This window comes from Cryptomeria japonica, chromosome 2 (assembly GCF_030272615.1).
Source record: "Cryptomeria japonica chromosome 2, Sugi_1.0, whole genome shotgun sequence".
Lineage (NCBI taxonomy): Eukaryota > Viridiplantae > Streptophyta > Pinopsida > Cupressales > Cupressaceae > Cryptomeria > Cryptomeria japonica.
The window spans coordinates 478,231,213-478,254,238 of record NC_081406.1 but is presented as its reverse complement, the minus strand read 5'-3'; the positions used below and the strand labels follow the sequence as shown (position 1 = coordinate 478,254,238).

At 37.4% G+C, this 23,026-nt stretch overlaps 1 protein-coding gene across 1 annotated transcript; it reads right to left on the bottom strand.

Annotated features, from left to right (window-relative positions):
* Positions 1-12,295: 12,295 nt before the first annotated feature.
* Positions 12,296-13,027, bottom strand: LOC131863509 (uncharacterized). Its single transcript, XM_059215133.1, has one exon. The coding sequence runs from the start codon at positions 13,025-13,027 to the stop codon at positions 12,296-12,298; it is 732 nt and encodes a 243-aa protein (XP_059071116.1).
* Positions 13,028-23,026: the final 9,999 nt, after the last annotated feature.

Sequence of the window (23,026 nt, the reverse complement as noted above, 5' to 3'; positions counted from 1 at the left end):
GCTCCCCTTTTGAAATCAATTAGTAAATATGAGAATTTTGTAAAGAAGTTGTTAGGGGCATATGGTCATGATATTTTGAAAGATGGTTGCCTAAAGGAAGGTGTAATGTTAGATCTGTGGGATCAGTATGAAGCTCATCATTTTGCTCCTACAATGGAGTTTAATACAGAGTTAATGGATAGGTACTCATTTTTGACTTCTCAGTGTATACATGCGGAGGGAGTAATTGATAAGTTGGTCAATGGATGGGAGCAAGCAAACCAAATTTTGAAGAAGTACGAGTTTTGGATTCCATACGTTGTTGATACTCTTGAAGATACAGTTGCATGTTTTATCAGTAACTATAAGAGCTATAAAAGCAGTAAAGGATGAACATATAGTTGCCACACATGCAATTTTGACTGCTTTTTGAAGATATTTTTGGTTACCACAAAGGCTTAGAGATCAACTACTATACAACATCGACTTCAGTTTTTGGGCAAATTTTGCATGGTTGTAATGGCCAATTTTGGGAATGCATGTTTCATAGTAATAGTTAATTGGTAGTTTCATTGGAGTTTAAGGTAGCGACTTGCATCTCAATTGCAACTCAATTTTTTTGTAACACTTAGTTCAGATAGCTTTAATTCCTAGAATTTAGGACATGAAACTCTATAAATTAGAAATTTTGATTCCTTGTAAGGTTCCATGAATGGATGATTTGAGGTCCAATTTAGAGATTCTATTAGATATTTTTATGCAAATTTTTATGAGTTTAGAAGATTTTTGTGATACTCTTTGAAGTTTAATATAAAAAGAAGCTTGTGGATTGCCTGATCTACTTGTGTGTTCTATATGGTTAAGTTCTTCGTAATCTAGTAACTTCTATTATTTGAATCAACAACTAGTTCTTTTGGATGCGTTGTTATTTTATGAATCATATTGCACGTGTAAATGGTATATGAGGATTAAATTGATAGGGCAATTATTGGTTGGGTAATATTAATTTTCATTGGTGTGTGGAGTTGATGACTTCATATATCTTCTGGAGCTTGTTATCTGAATGCTGATTTAGTGATATTGATAATATTAGGATTATGAAATTTTGACTGTGTGGATCATTCAGTTGTTATTGTATGGATTTCATTGTTATTTCCTTGTTCCCCTAATCTATCTTTTGATGTTTATTTTTGAGAGAATCTAAATGAGAAAATACAGAAAAAAGCAGGTAATTCAAAATTGTTCCAACCAGTAGGCTGCTTGATAGGTACAATCGCATCAATCATTGAGTGACCCAACATCATTGTGACCCGACTGTAGAGACCTTGGAGTAATTAGTCTTTTGATATTGATTTCTTTTCAGGAGAGGTGGCGAGTGTTCACATAAACTACCTGATTGTTGGTGAGTGTGTCAAAACACCTGTCAATAGGTATTAGAGCCCATGTTCATACATTGTGTACTCTAGTTTCATATGAGCCCATTGTTTGAGTTAGCACATTAGCATGGGGTAGCCCAACGATTTATCCCTATATTCTTGCTTATAGTTTCTGTTGTGTCTTGGTTAGACAAGATGCCTGCTATTGGTAGAGGTCATGGTCATGGTGGTCGTATGGGTACTCATCAAAATCCTCACCCTGAGGTTTCTACGAAGTCACACCATGAGGACCAACAGTAGCAAGATCAATGAGGTGGTGATGCAATTCCATAGTTGGTCACTACACTTCAGAATCTTCTTGAGCTATTAGGACCTAGACAGAAGGAGTTTTGACAGGAGGAGTCTTGCCATTTTGGTCATGAAGATAGAGATGAGTATCAGAAGTGTGAGATGGAGAATTCATGTTCACCTCATAGGAGAGCAGATACTATGGTGGATCAGGATGCAATTGCTATTGGTCATATGAGAGATCTCCTTAGGTCTCGTCCCCCTACTTTTGATAGTTCTAGCCATGGATTGGAGGTGGAAACTTGGTTGCTAGATTTGGGTAGGTGTTTTTCCATGCATCTATATGATAGTAACACCAAGGCTAGGTGTGCAGTTATGCATCTTTGAGATTTTTCTTCTACTTGGTGGCGTACAGAGGAGCAAAAGCTCTGTTTGGATATTGTGACATTTTCATGGGAGTTGTTTCTTGAGTGTTTTTGTGATCATTTCTTGTTGGATATTTGGAGACAGTAGAGGGCTTATGATTTCCATGATTTGAGGCAGCAAAACATGATAGTTTAGCAGTATGAGAAGAGATTATATGAGCTTAGGTAGTACTATGGGATAGCAGATGATGACGTGATTCTTACGCAACATTTTGTTAGAGGTCTTAATGACCACATCGATGGTGATGTTCGAGTTTTGGAGACCAATTATATGGATATAGCAATAGAAAAGACACGACTAGTTGAGGAGAAGTTGTCTATGACATCAAGAGGTTCATCAATTGTGCGAGTTGTTAGTGCTCCAACTATAGGAGAAGATGCGAGAGGTGCTCAGTCACAATGTTCAAGTTTTGCTAGGAGTCATCCTTTAGCTTTTATGAGTAGACAATGAGCTTGGAAGAAGTTTGCACGAAGTCAGAGTGTATCTCGAGGTGCTAGATCACAGCACAACAGAGATCACGATAGGCAGTGTGATAGGCGATCCATTCCCTCCCATCCAACACATAGTTTTCAGCAATCCGGTAGAGGCAGCGTGCAACAGTCTAGTGCCCCTCTAGTTGCCCAAGGATTTAGTAGAGGGAATTGTTTCACATGTGGGCAGTAGGTTCATTATGCATCTCATTGCCCTCAAAGGTCCACCCAGATGTCAACACAAATGCCAGCAACTTTTGAGCCTATATTTGGTGATGCGGGTAGATCCCATCATATTTTTGTGGCAGTTGATAACTGTCAGGCTGAGCATCAGGACACAATTGTTGAGACTACAGGTGAGATAGGTGGTATCTCTTGCTTAGTATAATTTAATTCTGGTGCTTCTAATTATTTTATTTCTCCTTCTTTAGTAAATATATGTGGTCTTGTTGTGGCAAAGAAGGCTGATAGGTGGTAGGTTGAGTTGGCCATGGGATCCAAGGTGGCTGTGGATTCCCTTGTGTATGGTTGTGTTTTGGACTTGGGTGTGCTTTCTACCACGATGGATCTTCATGTCTTATCTTTGGCATCCTATGGAGTGGTGTTAGATATGGATTGGATTGAGTCTCATCAGGCTAGAATTTATTGTCGGAGTAGGAGAGTGTAGTGATTGGATGATAGCAGGAAGAGTGTGGAGGTAGTAGGTATTCAATGAACTATTTCCCTTCGCATGATTTTGCGATGTAGATGAAACGTTGTGTGCACTGAGGTTGTCAACTATTTGTAGTTAGAGTGGATAAGTTGGATGAGGGTGAGAGTTGGGATGATGTCTTTTCTTGTCATCCTATTTTGCAAGAGTTCTCAGATGTGTTCCCAAGCAAGATTCTAGGTATGCCGCTGAAGCATGACATTGATTTCAGGATAGATTTGGTTCCAAGAGCAGAGCCTATATCTAAGGCTCCCTATTAGATGACCACTTAGGATTTGATTGAGTTGAGATTGCAGTTAGAGAAGTGGTTTGCGAAGGGGTTTATTTAGCGTAGTGTTTTGCCTTCATTGTGCTAGTGTTGTTTGTGAAGAAGAAGGATGAGTCTCTTTGGTTGTGCATTGATTATAGGAAGTTGAATAAGGTGACGGTGAAAAACCATTATCCTTTTTTGAGGATTGATGGTTTATTTGATCAGATTAAGGATGCAAAGGTCTTATCCAAGATAGACCTCAAGTTCGGATATCATCAGTTACGAATTCATGAAGCGGATATTCCATGCACAACTTTCCACACGAGGTATGGCCATTGAGTTTACAGTGGTGCCTTTTGGGTTGACGAATGCTCCATCGATTTTCATGAGTTTGATGAATGGAGTGTTTAGGATCTATCTCGACAAATTTATTCGAATGCTCCATCGATTTTCATGAGTTTGATGAATGGAGTGTTCCTAGATGACATTTTGATTTATTCGAGGATAGAGGAATAGCGTGAGGAGCATATGAGGTAGGTGTTGCAGTGTCTCCATGAGAACTAGTTGTACACCAGTGTGGTGAAGTGTGAGTTCTTCCAATCTGAGGTGAAATACCTTGGCCATGTTATTTTATTAAAGGGTATCATAGTTGATCTCTCTAAGATTCAAGTGATTGTGGATTAGCCAACACCCACTAATGTGGGGGAGGTTCATAGTTTCATGGATCTTGCAGGCTATTATCATCAGTTTGTTCAAGATTTATCTAGGATTTCTCATCCTATTACTTCTCTTCATTGGAAAGGGAAGAAGTTTGTTTGGTTAGAGTGGTGTGAGACATATTTTTGGATCCTTAAGGAGCATTTGACCAGTGCACCTATTCTAGTAGTTCCAAATATTTTGGGTGATTTTGTGGTATGTAAAGATGCTTCTTTGGAGGGTCTTGGAGCAGTTCTCATGCATGATGGACGCGTGATTTCCTTAGTCACGTAAACTCAAAGATCATGAGTTGAATTATCCCACTCATAATTTAGAGTTAGCAGTAGTGGTTCATGCACTGGTTAGATGGAGGCATTTTCTTCTTGGGCATCGATTTGAGTTGCATAGTGACCATCGTAGTTTGTAGTATATCTTCACACAGTTGAATTTGAAGGCTAGGTAGTGGCGTTTGATGGATTTTTTTGTGTATTTATGACTTCGAGGTGAAGTAAATTTAGGGAAAGGAAAATGTGGTAGCAGATGCATTGAGTTGCAGGAGGCATGAGGTGTCAGCATTATTTCTCAGTGTCGATTTGAGGAGCCGCATTCTCAGTGCACTTCCATTAGATGCTTGGTATTAGGAGGTCAGTACAAAGATTGATTCAGGGAGGCCTTTGGAGGGTAGGTATGCAAGTTATTCATTAGAGTTCGATGGTCTTCTTCATCATTTGGGATGTATCTATGTTCCACCTTGAGATGGTCTTCAATAATTGATCTTATCAGAGGCTTATCGTGCACCTTACTCGACATATCATGATGTCAAGAAGATGCACATGGATTTGTGATAGCTATATCATTGGGCAGGAATGAGGAGAGACATAGAATATTATGTGTCATGTTGTTTGGAGTGTCAGTGGGTGAAGGAAAAGTATCGACATCCAACAGGTTTGTTGCAGTCAAACCTAATTCCAGAGTGGAAATGAGACATCATATCTATATTTCATTGTTGGTTTTCCTATGTCTTCATGTCATCACGATGCTATTATGGTCACCATTGATAGGTTGACCAAGGTGGCTTATTTCTTGTGGGTCATATCATCCTATACAATAGAGTCATTGGCTTGTATTTTGATGGAGCATATAGTGAGGTTGCATGGTATTCCTCGATGGATCATATCGGACTGTGATCCAGTGTTGACTTCAACATTTTGGAGAGCTGTTCAACATGATTTAGGAGCGTATCTAAACTTTAGTTCAACATATCATCTAGAGATAGACAACTAGATAGAGAGGGGTAACTAGGTGTTGGAAGACATGTTGAGGATGTACATCATGGATCAGCAGTCTATATGGGAGGAGTACATTCATTTGGCTGAGTTTTCATACAATAATGGCTATCATAGTTCGATTGGTATGTCTCCTTTTCAGATATTATATGGTCATCTGTGTCATACACCCTTGAGTTGGTATAGATTAGAGGACATAGTGCTTCTTGGTTCAGAGATGCTGCAAATATCGAGCAGTAGGTGAGGCATATTAGAGAGCATTTGGAAATAATGCAGGATAGATAGAAGAAATATGCATATGCTCATTGGATTGATTGTCAAATTTCAATGGGTGACAAGGTGTTTTTGAGAGTGCATCGATGAAAGAGTCCTATCCGATATGGAAAAGGCTCTAAGTTGGTGTCTTGATTTATCAGACCAATCGATATTTTGGAGAGGATTGGTCATGTAGCTTATTGTCTAGCCTTGCCACCCAGCTTGTCCCACATTTATGATGTGTTTCCTTATCGGTTTTGAGGCCATATTTTCTTGATATGACACATGTTTTATATTGGCATTCATTGCAAGTAGAGGACAAATAGCTTTCTCTGGATCCCATATGCATTCTTCAGCATTGGGGGTTGACCCTCAGGGGTTGAGACATAGAGCAGGTAAGGGTCCAATGGGAAATCTATGGTTGTCGGGTATTTAGTTTTGGTTCTCCTGCAACTTGTAATATCTGAGTGTGTTCCTTGTGATAATTTTTGGAACTTATTTGTGGCTTGTATAGCATTCATTATGTATCCTTGTACCTTTCATTTTATAGTCACTATGAGAGCTTGGTGTTTTTTTATGCACTTTTTTAATGTAGTTTTGATTGTGGATACTTGTTTAATTCTCTTAGAATTCTTATGGTTCTTATTTAGGATTATTTCCTAGCATTATTTTCAGTCTCCCGCACCTTTTGGGAGTGTAACTTAGTCAAATTATGAACCTAGGAACCAAACTAGTCTTTTTCGTCAAGGTCTGCGTCCATTTTATGTTTGTTTGCTCTCTGTTTCATATGTGCAACTTCAGAGGTCATATGTGCTAAAATAAATTTCATATGCACAATGTTTTTAATCATATTGACAATTCTACGAGTCATATGCAGAAATCAGGGTTTAAAATGCACAATTTTGCATGCAGATTGCAATTTTTAGGGTTTTTGCAATTTCGGTTTTGTAGAAGACCATTGGAGCGGTAAGCCGACCTCCCTTGTGAGACTCCAAGGTGGATACAGATTCCACATGAGGTTAGAATGTGATGACACTCTACCCCACGTGTGTCCATTATCCATATGCCTTGATTTGTTGGTCATGCTTTTGGGAGAGAGTTTGGTTTCTTTGATTTAGCCATGTGATGTGTTTTTGGTTGGGTATTTTCATGTTGGAGTCTTGTGATGTCATGTTGTATTTATTGGTTGTTATGTGTCAGATTAGGTCTTGAATGTGAGTTGGAACCATATGTTATCTCCTAGCATGGGGGTGGTTCCTATTTGGTTCCACATGGTCAAGTGGTTTGATGCCTTCTTCCATTGGGATATTCATCTTCTTGGTTGTAGCGTGCATGGATTGGAATCTTGGATTCATCATTATGTGGAGATTCTTAGAGTGAATTTATATGTACTTGGAAAAGAAGACATTGTATCATGAAACTTTGTATTTATAGAAAAGATCTTGTATCCTTATGATATTTATCTCCATGTAGATGTTGAGGTAATTGAAAGGGATATGATGTAGTATTTAGGAGAATTTCTCATTGTACATTTATTGATGTTTTGGATATTCATTATGTAATGTTTTTTATTAAGGCAAAAATAGGTTTTGAAGGGATCCAAGACCCTTTACATTATAAAAGCTCCATGAAGTCTTAACCAACAATTAAGCCAACAAAGAACAAAAAAACTGAAAAGCCCCATAACAAAGATAAGCCACAAAATATTAGCTGGGGCACACACCAGACAAAGAAAAAAGAAAAAAATAAGATAAAACACAAGACACAAAAATCCAATAGAAGACTAGCATAGAAGCAGCTGAGAACGAACCCTAATCTATCAATTTAATGGTCTGTTCCATCTCTTTCTCAATCTCGGTCATAGTGTCAGTGATCTTCTTGAGCTTCTCAAAATTAGGAGGAGGTCCAACTGCCTTTCTCTTCAGCGTACCTCTGGTCCTTTTGTTGTCCTGAAGAAGTATCTTGTTGAACATTAGTTTCTAGATCCACCACATTCTTCACGTGAAATTTCTCTTCAAAGCTACTAATCATATTTTTAAAGCTCTCCAAAATGGAACCAAGCACCACATGGCTAGTCTTAACAACATTCTTGATGAATTCCTTAATTTTGGCATTTTCATTTTCCAGAACCCATCCTGGCTTCATAGCCTCTCTTGACATTATCAAAAGCCTCCATCATGGTTTTGAGACATTCAATGATAGAGGCCATCTTCTTCTTAGACCTAGGGGAAACCTCATCCAACACCTACCCTTTATCCATCTACTTGGCCTTATCTATAACAATTTCCAAGTTATTGCTATCAGCTCTTTGTTTAAGCTGAATCTCTTTTATCTCATGGAAAACCCATTTGAAAATTTTAAAGGTATCCAAAAGCCCCATCTCTAGAAAGATCAAGAAGATGAGTAACACAGTCCTTCTCAGAGCATAGCAACTATGAAGTGGTTTCAAGAGAGCTCGGGAAGGGCTAAAGTTTCTCAAATTTTTGAGGAGGACGAGAGTCGCTAGAAGTAGAGGGGGAAGGGATTTTACCCTAGTTGCATAGGCTATCTGCCAAAGCACCAACATTAGCAGGAGGGAGCAAGAGTTGTGAGGGTTTTTAGATTTAGGGCTTTTAACAACACTAGCTTTCCCTTTATTTTTAGCCGAAGAGGGAATGAATTCCTCATCCCCAGACTTAGAGTTGAAATCATCCTCCAAAGACTGAGAATCCTCTATCTCAGAATTAACCTCATGGATGGAGGCAGTTAAAAGAGGCATAGCTTTCACATGATTAGAAATAAGAAGGATGAAACCTTCATGCAGAACAAGGTTTTTCATAGGATCCTTTATATGTTCAGAAATGCTAGCATTTAAGGAGCTTATAAGAAAAAAGGGAAAAGAAAATATCAGCATATGCCAAAAATGGTTGTGAGTGAAATGGTAGGAAAAGGCATGGGTATACCTCCCATCAAGAGTCACATAATCCAGAATCACCTTCAGGACAACTCTCTAGATGTAATTTATCTTTTAAGTATTGTAACTAGTAGTACCATCTCTCACTAGGTTTCTCTTCTCCTTCTCCTGCTTGGGGAAGAGCTTATTTGCCTTCTCAAATAATTTCCCGTCTTTATAGAATTTAGCTCCATCTTTGGAAAGATCAGTAACCTCAATAATGAGGTTCATTGATGGCAATGTCTCTACCAAATAGTTTGACAGAGCCCTTATTGTAACTTTTGACGAAGTCCTTTGTCACCTTGGCTTTCAACCCATGCAACTTCTCAATGTATATGGTAAAGCTGCCTTTCTCCAATATCCTCCAAATACTTTGATTGTTTTTTGGAATAGTGCAATCCATGTGCTCCACCCTCTTCAAATATCCCCCCATTTTACCACAATGCCTATACCCCAAAAATAGTGTACAAATTATCCAACCACTGCAATTATTCGACCAGGAATAGGAAATGTATTTTGATCCCAATCTAACCCAGAAAACGTTCGGGAAGAAGGCACTAGAATAGAAATAAATTATGACTTCCCATGATGTTTCCTTTGCACAACACACACCATTACTTCTAATAATAAAAAATCTCAAGGGCGATTTAATAATTATTTTAAACATCATTATAATTTAGCTTCACAACTGGTGAGGTTATCCAGCCATATTTACCTCCTCACATCATCATTCAATTTATCCCCTTTTCTCCACCTTAAATTTTCATTGGACTTCACACCTATGTTGGCAAAATAGTCAGCCACCTTGTTGTTTTCTCTATAACTGTGAGATATATAAAACTATTCAAAGGGTTGCATAATTGAAAGTGAAATATTTATCTAGTTTGCAATGTTCCAAGAGGGACTAGAGAATTTTTTAAGGCATTGCATAACATTTTTAGAATCCCCTTCAATCCAAATCTTAGAAAAATCCATCTGTTTAGTAATCAAGAGTGCCTGGTAGGCTCCAATGGCTTCAGAATTGTGGTTGGTCTAGGTACCCAAGGGGAGTGTCATAGCTGAGATACAAACACCATTACTATCCCTTATCAGTCCCCCACACCCAACAAGACCCAGATTACCCTTCGTTGCCCCATCAAAATTAATTTTGAACCATTGCATAGGAGGACCAAGCCAATAAGTCCCAACATGGGGTTTTCTTCTCAGCTTGAAAACTCTAGAGATGTCCATTTAAATTTGCCATGCCTTTGCCACCTTATAATCACAATCTAAACAACTTTGAGTCTCTTGTCTAAGATTGGCACCATTAAGATAATTAAAATTTTCCTTAATAACCCTCTAAATTTTTTGAAAGAAAATCTCAGCAGATAAGGCAACATCTCTGAAAATTTTGTTGTTCCTCTCTTTCCATATACCCTAGACAAGATGCGGAGGAGGGTAGGACCAAAGCCTATTGATAACTTGTTTATTTCTTGGAGTCCTCCATTGGCTGAGTATGTCCGACATAGAAAAAGGGAATACCCAACTGAGATCCCAAAGTAGAAGCATTCTTCCCCAGATTTCTTAAGCAAAGGGGCACAAAATGAAGAGGTGAGGAACAAATTCTGCATTAGCCATACAGAGAATACAAATATTGGGCATTTGAAATCCTCTCTTACAAAAATTATCTGTAGTCAGAATATTGTTTTGGAGGAGAATCCATAAAAAAAATATTGACCTTTGGAATAAGGTTTCTAATCTAAGCTTTAGCCCAGACAGGGCTAGAAGAATTCTGATCCTGAAACATCATAGCAAAAGTAGAAGAAGCTGAATACTTACCAGAAGGGTCAGCCTTCCACACCATCATATCCTCTGATTGAACCACAAAGGCCGAAATAAGAAATTATTTTAAAGGGAGTAACTCTAGTCTAACCTAAAGAAAATTGAACTAGCTACCATTCCTCCAATAATCTTCAACCAGATGACCAAATATTCTAATACATTCTTCCTTAAAGGGATTGAATGCGGAGTTAAGGACTAGGGGCTCCTTACCAATCCAATTATCCTCATAGAAAAGGATGGTCGACCCATTACCCAATTTCCAACCAATACCTTTAGCAGTAAAATTTCTAGCCTTAATAATACTATTCCAAAGACAGGATCCTCGAGGTAAACATTCAGAAGTAATGAACTATTTAAATGAGGTAATTTGGCATAAGTATTTATTATGTAATATTGAGTTTCATTCCATTCTCTTAGAGTAAATTCTTCACACCTTCTTTGCCAAAAGCACCTCATTAAAAGATCTAATACCCCTCAAACCAAGCCCTTCTAATTTCTTAGGCTTACACACCTCATTCCAAGCAATCAGGAAAATTCTCTTTTTTTCTTGAACTCCTGACCATAAGAATCTCTTCTGAATACTATCAATGGTGTCTCCAAATTTAGCAAGAATTCTAAAAAGACTCAGGGCATAAACTAGAAGGTTTTTCAAGGTAGCCTTCAACAATTAAATTTTTCCATCTTGACTGAGGATGTTGCCTTTCCAACCAGCAAGTTTTTTGTTGAATCTCTCAACCAGGGAGACCCAAAAAGAATCTGGCAGTGAGCATCCCAAAGGAAGCCCCAAATAATTAGAAGGGAAGTACCGATAGAACACCCCAATAAATTTGGAATTTTATTCTGCCTTTCAATAGGAGTGTGGAGAAAGAATACAAAACATTTACCTCTATTTATAAACTATCCTAAAGCTTCTTCATAGGTAACAAGGACTTTTAAAAAAGTTATAGCCTCTCTAATAGCAGAAGTTCCCATCAAAATGGTGTCATCAACAAATTATTGATGAGAGAAGATAGTAGAATCAGAGGAATGGCGGAGGCCCTTTAGGCTTCCCTCTCTAACTATCTTCTATAGATACCTTCCAATGCTTTCTTTCATAATAGTGAAAAGGATAGGGGAAATGGGGTCCTCCTGTCTTATACCCCTAGAAGACTTGAAGAAATGAGAAGACGATCCATTGATTAAAATAGAGGTATTAGTTGTAGAAATAAGCTGCCAAATAAGCTCCCTAAAATTCTTTCCAAAGCCAAAAGCCTCAAAAATCTTAAGAAGAAAATCCCAATCCATCCTATCATAGGGTTTTGACAGATCTGGCTTAATAAAAAATCCCTGTCTCTTAGACTCAACTAGAGAATGAATATTTTCATGCACTGCAACTATCAAATCTAGGATTTGTCTCCTCAAGAAAAATCTAGTATGCTGAGAAGAGATGAGAAGAGGAAGCACAATCAACAATCTAGATGTGCATAGTTTGGATATGATCTTGTAAAAAGCATTACAAAGACTGATGGGCTGAAAAGCATCAAAAGAATCAACTCCAAGACTTTTTGGGATAAGAACAATGAAAGTTGAGTTAATTTATTTAAGGATCCTTCTAGATCCAAAAAACCTTGTCATTGCATTACAAATATATTCAGCAACAATATCCCAAAAGGTGTGAAAGAAAAAAAATAGGAAAACCATCAGGGCTAGGGGTCTTATAGCCTTCAAAGGAAAAAATAACTATTTTGATCTCTTGGCTAGAAGGGATAGCCGATAAATTTTTTTTATGCTCGTCATTAAGAATATTTAAAATAGCATCAATAAGACACTATTGAGCCTCTGGTCTTAACCTCATGTCATCTGATAAGAGTCCACTAAAATAGCAAACCGCCTCACAACTGATATTAGCCTCAAAATCAAACAAAATGCCATCCCTGATAATATGGTTGATCCTATTAGAGGCCTCGTGTTTCATGGTTGAGAGGTGGAAGAATTTCATATTCCTGTCACCAGCAACTAGCCAAGTAGCTGTCAACCTCTGCTTCCAAAACTCCTCTTCCTTTGAATTAATATCATGTAATTTTGACAGAATCTCATTTTCTCTTGCTAGGTGGTCATCCAGATAGCCTTTCACTTGAATTTTGTCTTTAATTTCCTTCAAATCCAATTGGATAGTAGCCTTGTTAACAAAAATATTCCCAAAGGACTCCTTATTCCACTTTCTGATATTACTCTTAACCTCCACAAACTTCTTTGCCACTCTAAACATGGTAGAACCATTGATACTAATATTCCACCACTTCTTGATATTATCATAAAGAAAGGGATGTGAAAGCCACATTTTTTCAAACCTAAAGGGAAATTTCCTTTTCCTAAACACTGATTCAACAAAATAACTTATAGGGTAATGATCAGAGCCAATTCTAGATAGAGCATATAGAGAACACAAGTAATTACAAACCCAAACATTTGGAACCAAAGCCCGATCAAGTCTAACCTGAATAAGATTATTACCAGCTCTTTTGTTAGTCCAGGTGAAGAAATCTCCTTTAAGATCCATATCAATCAACCCATGATTATTTATACTCAATTAAATCCAACTTACTATCCAACTGCACTTGGGATTCTCCAAATTTCTCAAAATATTTGATCAAAGTATTGAAATCACCTATGACCTACCAAGAATCATTCAAAAATTTGGCTCTAAAGTCAGCAAGGGACTTCCAAATTTTTCTTCTTGCAGACTTACTATTTGAGGCATAAATGTTAGAGAGGATCCATTTGAAATTATCTCTAACATGATAAAATTTTGTGGCCACATGATTAGAATGTTCCCAAACCTTTGAAACAGTTATAAAATTTAGATTCCAGAAAAAAGCAATTCCTCGGGAAGCACCTTTAGAACTATTAACATGAACCCCATAATTGGTGAAGAACTTCAATTTCTCAACTCTTTCCTTAGGCATTTTAGATTCTTGGACTAAAATAATATCCGGCCTGTGATCTCTGACAAAGTTACTCAATTTTTTTTGTTTATGAGAGTTATTTAGCCCATGCATATGCCATGACATTATCTTCATTGCTTGGAAGGGGTTAAATTCTTACAAATCTCAGGGATAGATCGTTGTATCCCATTGGCAATATCTTGGCTACTATCCTACTCTCTATGCCATCTTGAGAATTTCCTTTTCCTCGCAACACTTCCTCTCATCCCCACATCAGTCCTAACTCTGTTCCTAGTAGACATCCCAGGCATATTATTTCTTAGTACTCCTCTTCCTGGTGACTATAGTGTACCCAATGTCATCCTCAAAATATGTTTCTTCTATACTCAAGGTCTCCTTACCCGAATCATAGTTTTTCTCTATTGACTTGGGGCCATTTGTACCCTTTTCCAAAGTTAAGCTATAGCCTTTCATCTTGGAATTGGGTTGGGATCCATTTCCCATGCAATCCATCTCAACATTCAGGAATGCAGATTTAACACAACTTACTGAATCATTTGAGATATTCTCAAATTGGATATTGACAACTTTCTCCTGATTCTAAATGGGAGATTCAAAGATTTCCTTGATATAGATCTCATCTTTATTGTCCTTTTTACAATCAACACCAAGTCTATTTACTTCCATTTGATCTTGCGCTCTATTATTCTCTTCACCTTTATTTTCTAGCATCACCTTTAGTTCTATTTCTTCTTGCACAACTTCCCTATTTGACTTCTTTAGGAGACCATCACCCTCAATGATTTCATGGTGATCTTCCCTTAGGCCATTGTTGGCATGAATCTCATTAGATTTCACTCCTTCTAGAGGATCCCTTTTAGCCTGCCATACTTTTTTTCCCATTCCTTTAGATTTCTTATCATTGACTGGGCAGTTTTTTGCTCAATGGCCCAACTATTTGCATTTAAAACAAACAAAAGGAAGGGTTTTAAATTCAATCGGTTGATTCATTTCCCTAACTTTGAGAGAATCTCAATTGAAGAAGGGAGAGCAGTGGAGTGAATAATACTTACATAGATCCTGGCAAAGACCAATCTCTCCCTAGCAGTAGTCATTTGATCTATCGATAATAGCTCCCTAAAAGAACTAGCAATACCTCTTAAAACATCTTCATTCCGAAACTCTATTGGGATCCCAGGTAGCCTAAACCAAACAAGAACTGTTTCAAAGAAGTTACCAGAATCTACCATTCAGTGTCCATTTCTTTAGATCCAATGATGATTTTCCAATGACCCAAGGCCCTCCACAATGAACAACAACAATATCCTCTTCACACAAGAAGGAAAATGAGAAAAAACCTTTTTAGGCAACATAGCAACCTCCACTTTCCCTTTCAAACGCCATTTCTTCTTCACAAATTCTCCGACTATTTCTATATTAGGCCTAGGACCCATAAAATTTCCAACCAGAGACAAAGCTATCAGAGAAATATTATGATCAATAATCGGGTCTGGAATGGCTATTGCAACACTGCCTGACCACTCTCTGAGAAAACCATAACAAGGGGAAAGGATGATTTACCATTGGTTTTGATTCCAAAGAGTGAAACCCAAGGTAAATGACTCCCCCACATTTTTCCCGCCCAAACTCAAATTTGAATTTTTCACATTCCTTCCTGAGTCCACAACACCGCCACGGGGCCCCAAAATAGAACCTTCTTAAACATTGTTGTCAGATCTCCCAACAGCACACAAATCCCCCTAAAATGTGGGAATCCCATTATCAAAAGTCAACTCCTTACCTGGGTCCACCTAAAGGTCACGAGGCCCTGTGGAAGGGCATACCATTCTAGTTACCATGATAGATCTAGTATAGAGTGGAAAACCACCAGTCTGTCTTGGATCATTCCTACCATATCCATTACCATTTTCCCCTCCATCCTTCTACAAAATGCTGCCATCTCCGCTACCTAGTCCTCCTACCATCTCCATTCATTATGTAATGTTAGGTTATGAGATCTATCACTAGATCAAAACCACCTGACTGAACATGAATTTGAGTAACATGAATAAGCCAATTCCATAACCCAAACATACCAAAGCATACCAGATCATCATGATCTAATCCAAACAGAAACCAAACTACCTACTGGGACCAGAAGGATACCAGTAAAGTGGCCAAAATAGCTATTGTTGACATGAATGACTAAACATCAATGCAACACAATCAATTCCTCCAAATGGCCAACAATTTCCCCCTTTGGCATTGATGCCAACACTATATGTGAAAAACATCTAAGTGCCAAAAAATGCCAAACAAATCTCCCACAAAGAATATGGCAATGAAGTTCTGTAATATACTCCCCTTGATGTATATATCCCTTAGGTTTTTCACATGAATATATCTCCCCCTTTGACATCAATGCTAGAAATCTAAGAAAACTATCAAATCAAAAACAAAAACCATTGAATCACAAGGCTAACTACTCCCCCTTAGCAGTAGCATCCCCACATCAATCCAAAATGAATAATTCTCTGCCGGAGGGGCATAAACCACTGAATCAAATAAAAAACAAAAACCACTGAGTTCTATGTCGGAGGGGCATAAAACCCTAATTTGTCTTTGAGGTACTCAAATGATTCTTTAGGCAAAGGTTTGGTGAAAATATCTGCAATCTGCTCTTTAGTGTTCACATAAACCAGTCTAACCTCATTTTCTTCCACCTTCTCCTTCAAAAAGTTATACTTGATAGATATGTGCTTTGTCTTAGAGTGAAATACCAAATTCTTTGATATGTCTATAGTAGCAGAGTTATCATAGTGATTAACTATTGATCCAATCCAATGCACTTTAATATCCTTCAACATTTTCTTCATCCATAGAACTTGTGTACAGTTAGTAGCAACAACAACATATTCAACTTCAACAGTAGATAAAGAAGTACACGATTGTTTCTTGTTGATCCATGAAACCAACTTCTTCCTAAGAAAGAAAGATCCACTAGAAGTACTTTTCCGGTCATCAACATCACCTACACAATCTGCGTTTGTATATGCACATAAAGTAAAGTCATCATCCTTAGGGTACCATAAACCATATTCAGATGTACCTTGCAAGTATCTAAAAATTCTTTTCACCACACTCTCATGATTTTCTCTAAGATCACTTTGATATCTTGATGCAATGTAAGCACATTATATCAGGCCTAGTTTGAGTCAAATATAGCAGACCTTCAATCATAGACTTGTATCTTGTAGGATTTACCAGTGAAGATTCATCTTTCCTTGTCAATTTCTCATTTATAACCATAGGAGTACTCATCGGTTTAGAGTCTACCATACCAATTTTCTCAACAATTCACTAGCATACTTAGTTTGACAAATGAAAATACCTTTATCAGTCTGAGTAATCTGCAGACCTAAGAAAAATTTCATTTCCACAATCATAGACATTTCAGATTCTTTCTCCATATTCTTAGAAAATTCCATGCACAACTTATCTTCACCTCCAAAAATAATGTCATCAACAAAAACTTCAATAACGAGTATATCATCATCAATGTATTTATAATATAGATTATTATCAGCATTACCTTTAGTGAAACCAAGCTTCAAAAGATATTTATCTAACCTTGCATACCAAGCTCTACATGCATGTTTCAATCCATATAAAGCTTTCTTTAACCTGCAAACCATGTTTTTATCATCTGAAAATAAAAAACCATCAGGTTGCTCAATATAAACTTCATCATCAAGATCCCTATTTAAAAAGGTACACTTAACATCCATCTGATAAACCTTGTAGTTTTTATGTGCAACATAGACAAGAAATAATCTTACAACTTCAATCCTAGCTACAGGTGCAAAAATTTCACCATAATCAATTCCTTCCTTATGAGAATATCCTTTACAAACCAATCTAGCTTTATTCCTTACAACTTGTCCATCTTCATTTAATTTATTCCTAAAAACCCATTTAGTTCCAATAACATTCTTATTTTTAGGTCAGGGATCTAAAATCCATGTGTTATTCTTCTCTATCTAATCTAATTCTTCTTCCATAGCTTTAATCCAACATTCATCTTTACATGCTTCAATTACTGATACTGGTTCAACTTGAGAAATTAAACATACCTCATTAGTTTCCAATCTCCTTCTTGTCATCACTCGATTGTTTTTATCCCCAATAATCTGATCTTCTGAATGATTCATCCTTACATACCTAGGAGTCTTTTGATTCTCTATTCCTCTTCCCGGTTCTTCAATTACTGTTGAATTTTCTGATACTGCCAGAGTAACTGGTTCAACATTTTGTTTTGGTAAAGGTGTTACCGGTTTAGTTATAATCATTTCCACTTCTGGTTCTTACTCATAAACTCTAATTTGACTTTTATTCAACTCATCCAAATTGACATTAGTGCTCTCCACAATTCTCTGCAATCTCTTGTTATAACATCTATATGCCTTGCTTTCATTAGAATAACCAATAAATATTCCTTTATCACATCTAGGATGAAACTTTCCAATGAAATCATCTCTCTTGATATAACATTTACTACCAAAGATTCTGAAATACCTAACTGTAGGTGTATTGCAAAACCATAATTCATAAGGTGTCTTACCGGTTTCTCCTTTGATATGTAGTCTATTGAATGTATAAGTTTCTATGCTCATTTCTTCTCTCTAGTAGATATGAGGTATATTAGCTTCCATCATCATTGTTCTAGTAGCATCCAAGATAGTTATGTTCTTCCTTTCCACTACTCCATTCTGCTGAGGTGTCTGGGGAGCAGAAAATTATCTCCTTATGCCATGCTTCTCACAAAAGTTGTTAAACTCACTGGATGTGAACTCTCCACCATGATCTGACCTTCAACATTTAATGTTCAATCCTGTCTCAGTTTCAACTTTAGTTTTAAAGATTTTAAACTTTTCAAAAGCCTCATATTTCTCCCTTAGAAAAGTAACCCACATCATTCTAGAATAATCATCAATGATTAGCATAAAATATCTATCACCTTAAAAACATTTAACTCTAGCAGGACCACACAAATCAGTATGATTAAGATCAAGAACATCATTAGATTTATCTTGTATACTCTTAAAATAGGTTCTGACCTATTTTCCCATTTGCCATTCTTTACATACAGGGTTATAGGGCTTCACAATCTTTGGTATATCTCTAACTACCTTAGTTGAACCGATCTTTACAATGCAATCAAAATTCACATGACATATCCTTTTATGCCATAGCCAACTCTCATCAATTTTTGCAATCACACATGTCTTCTCACCAGAATTCAAATAAAATATATTATCTTTTGTTTGTGTACCGGTTGCAATCTCTAAACTAGATCTATTAATGATTTTGCATTTTCCATCCTTGAATTGTAATTTAAATCCCTTATCCACCAATTGTCCTACACTCAAAAGATTATGCCTTAAACCTTCAAAATAATAAACATTACCATTATTTTTCTTAACATCCAATGATATATTTCCTTTTCCCTTGATCATACATGCTTTGTCATCTCCAAATCTATCCACACCGCCATCAAATTCTTGCAAAGATAAAAACTTCCTTTTATCTCGAGTCATATAATGTGAACATCCACTATCAATTACCCATTCATCCTTATCTTCAATTTTAGCAGCAAGTGCCTTCTCTTTAGGTACATTCTCTTCCAGTCCTGAAACATTTTCCTTGATAGCCAAGAACACCCATTCCTTTCTATTGCCGGAACTACTAGCTGAGTCTTGTCTCGGTTCATCATCAGAATTAGTCACACCTTCCTCATCCGCTATGTAGCATGATTTATCTCTATTTTTCCTATACTTATACTTGATCTGATATCTAGGGTTAGTTAGTCTTAAAAGATCTTCTATCTCTCTCATCAAATCTTGAATTACTTTCAGGACATCTAGATGCAAAATGACCTATCTTATTACATGCAAAATATTTAAAAGGTGTTTTTCCTTCATACTTACTTCCTACCGGTCCTTTAGGTAAGATTCTAGAAAATAGGGCTTCAAGTTGCTCAAATTCTTCATCTTCTCTCTTCATATCATCCAATTCCTTTGCATATAAAGCTTTCCAATATTTCTTGCCGGTTGATGATGTAGATGCATGAAAAGCAGGTTTAGACTTCACAGCTCCAAAAGGTTCAAATTCTTCAAGCTCAAAAGGAGATAATTTCCCAACCAAGGTATCTCTATTGATAGAAGTATTATCCATTGTTATCAATCCATTAATTGCAGTAGCCTTCATTTTGTAAGCCGGTGGTAAATCTCTTAGAACTTTAGAAACTATTTCATCTTCACTCAGAGTTCCACCACAACATTGAATTCCCATAACAGTTTCATTTACCCTTTCCATGAATTCTGTAATCCTTTCATCTTCTTCCATCTTCAAGTTTTCATATCTTACCTAGTAACCATCAAGTTTATCAATCTTAACAGTAGGGTCACCTTCATTAAGTGTCTCCAACTTGTCCCATATAGCCTTTGTTGATAATTTATCAGTTAATCCCATTATTTGTTGATCAAAAAGTGCACACAAGAGGGATTCTTTTTCTCTACAATCCTTCTCAAGCTCCTTATCCAAGTTTGCTGGAGGAGGATTACCAGGTTAGATTATAAGGTGTAACACCATTCTCTATGATTTCCCAAATTTCCTTACCGAGACATTTCAGATGAGTCTCCATCCGAATCTTCCATACTCTGTAATTTGTTCCATCAAGCCTAGGAATATCTGTCTGAAAGATAGTAGCAGATGAACTAGATGAACTTGAATTGTTAGCCGCCATAAGAACTTTCTCAAGCGGTTAAGCTTCTGCAAAGAGGACTAGAGATTTGATACCAATTGTTAGACAATTCAAATAACTGGAAGACAATTAAGATGGGGGGGGGGGGTGAATCAGTTGTCACCGAATTACCAAAATGTTAAGAAATTAAAACTTTAATACGGGAACCCAAAAGATAAATACCAGAATGCATAAACCAATTAAGCATAAGAAACAATTAGAGAATAAATACCATCCACAAGACACCAAGATTTGTACATGCAAAACCCAATAAAAGGAAAAACCATGGTGGGAAGCCTACCCATAGTCAGATAATACTTCTGTAGTAAGTATGTGATTACAATTGAGGGGCCTGCACTTGCTGGAGGCCAACAACCTAGAGCACATTGCTCATCACAAAAGGAGTCTCACTGACTACATAGAAATCTAGACTACAATCTGGAAGAAGGAATGAACTGCAATGATAACATCTCCTATGCCCAAATACAATTTCGGTTAAGCTCAATATCGAAGGACTAAATCCTCTTACATAAACCCAACTCGATAAAAAATGATCAACCAAATCCTCTTCTTGAATGATTCTTACATTATTCACTCCTATACATCCATATTCATTTCCTATATGATCTACAATGAGATCTTACATCTTATATATACAAACCCTCGACCATAAACAATAATATTGACCACCAGACAATAAAAAAATTACATAATTATAAAAAATGTCAGCCTGAGACCAAACAAATAATATCCAACCCATAAGACATCTTATAAACACATCGAGAGGTCCAATCCACACGCTACATCAAGTCAGTCCATATCCTAGATAAACTGGGACCCAATATAGGTGCACACACGCTAAAGAAATGGTGCTAAGCAACCAAGTATCGAACACAATCACCATCAGAATCCTTAGTCTCCACTAGAAGCCACACCAAAACCACTTATGCATATCATCAAAGATCTTCAACAAAGCTATGCCGATGAAACCCTCGCTGAAACAACAAACCAAGCTTGCCAGCATAGAGGATAGCATCCGATCACCAAATCAAAACCAACTGGCTGAACATGAATCCGAGTAGCATGAATAAGCCAATTCCATAAGCCAAACATACTGGAGCATATTGAATCATCATGATCGAATCCAACCGGAAACCAAATAGCCTACTGGGACCAAAAGGATACCGGTAAAGCTGCTAAAACAATTCGTGTTGACATCAATGACAAAACATCAATGCAACACATAATCAATTCCTCCAAATGGCCAACAACATTGATGCGTAATGGTAGTAATGTTGCATTATTAGATATTAGTGTTAGCGTTGTAGTGAATATTAATTTATTAAAAAAAAATTATCTGCTTTTGTTAGTAGATTTTGGTTTATTTCTCTAGGGTATTTTGGTGGGTATTACAGTTTGCTAACAACACTTGCAGAGAGGTGGCATAGCGACCACAACACCTTTCACCTGCCCATTGGTGAGATTAGTATTACTCTTGTGGACATTTATAAGGTTCTACATATTTGGATCACTGGAGAGTTTGTTTATTATGACCATCATGAGATGGGGGCTGCAGTGGGACTGCGTAGAGTTTTTGGTGATGAGAGCTTCAATGGACCCGAGGTTCGTTGGAATGATATGATCGCATAGTATGCTCCTCTAACTTCAGTGTTAGCAGGTTTGATTGGAGGATTCATCTGCCTAGATAGGAGATCTTGAGGTTTATCTATTGGTTAGGATCAAATTTTAGAGTAGATGGCGAGGTATAGGATCTAGTATGCCTAGGGAGTCTACATGCTTGTGCACTTGTATCATGATTTACACTAGGTTGTTTGTGATGGCACATCTTGCTTATTTACTAGTGTCACATTATTACATATATGGTTTTGGAAGCACATTCATATTATGAGGCCCTTATATGATCGAGTTAGAGGAAATGGATAGCCATATCTTTATGCTTATCAAGGTATGGTTTCCCAACCTAGGCTAGGGAAGCTAGAATTTTGGAGATGTACCTTAGATACCATGGATTCAGTTGTTTGGAGACCTTATGTAGATTGTGAGCCATGGATGGATGATGCCAAGAATCTACCAATTGTTTATCAAAGCTAGTTTTTGATTGGTAGGACTCGTTATGTTATTGAGCGTTAGTTGGTTGCATGGGTCTACAAATAGTTCAGCCGCATCCAGGGGATGCCATAGGGGATGGCCTTGTATGCTTGAACATACAAGGATAGAGTAGAATGGGCCCCATCAATTTCTTTTGATAGTGCATGTGCGGAGTTCCTTTCCATGCCACATCATTCTTTGGATTTATGACTACAACTACTAGATGCGGGGATGACTACAAATTATGCCTACTTTGCAGAGCATCCATTTGCGAGGATGAAAGATCCAACTAAGCTACCTCTTAGATTTTATGGTGATGGTGATGATGAGAGTCAACCATGATGGAGGAGGAGGCGATGGATAGCACAAGGTGGTAATGAGGAGGGTGGCGATGATGGTGGAGATAGAGGGAGAGGGAGGTATAGGAGAGGTCAAGATAGATGGAGAGGTCAAGATAGAGGGAGAGGGAGGGGGAGAGTGTGGATTTGTAGAGGACCATTTGTAGCGAGGATGAGAGGTTTTTTATTAGTCAGGGGTCGCTAGGTGGATATGGGCAGGGATGGAGGTAGATATGGAGTTAGGGCTCCCATGAGGATTACTCAGGATATTGGTTTGGAGGGTGCAAGGAGGAGGATTCAAAGGATGATGTTCCTTTGATAAGGTAGAGAGTGGTCAAGGTAGCATAGGTAGATGTCACAGTTCA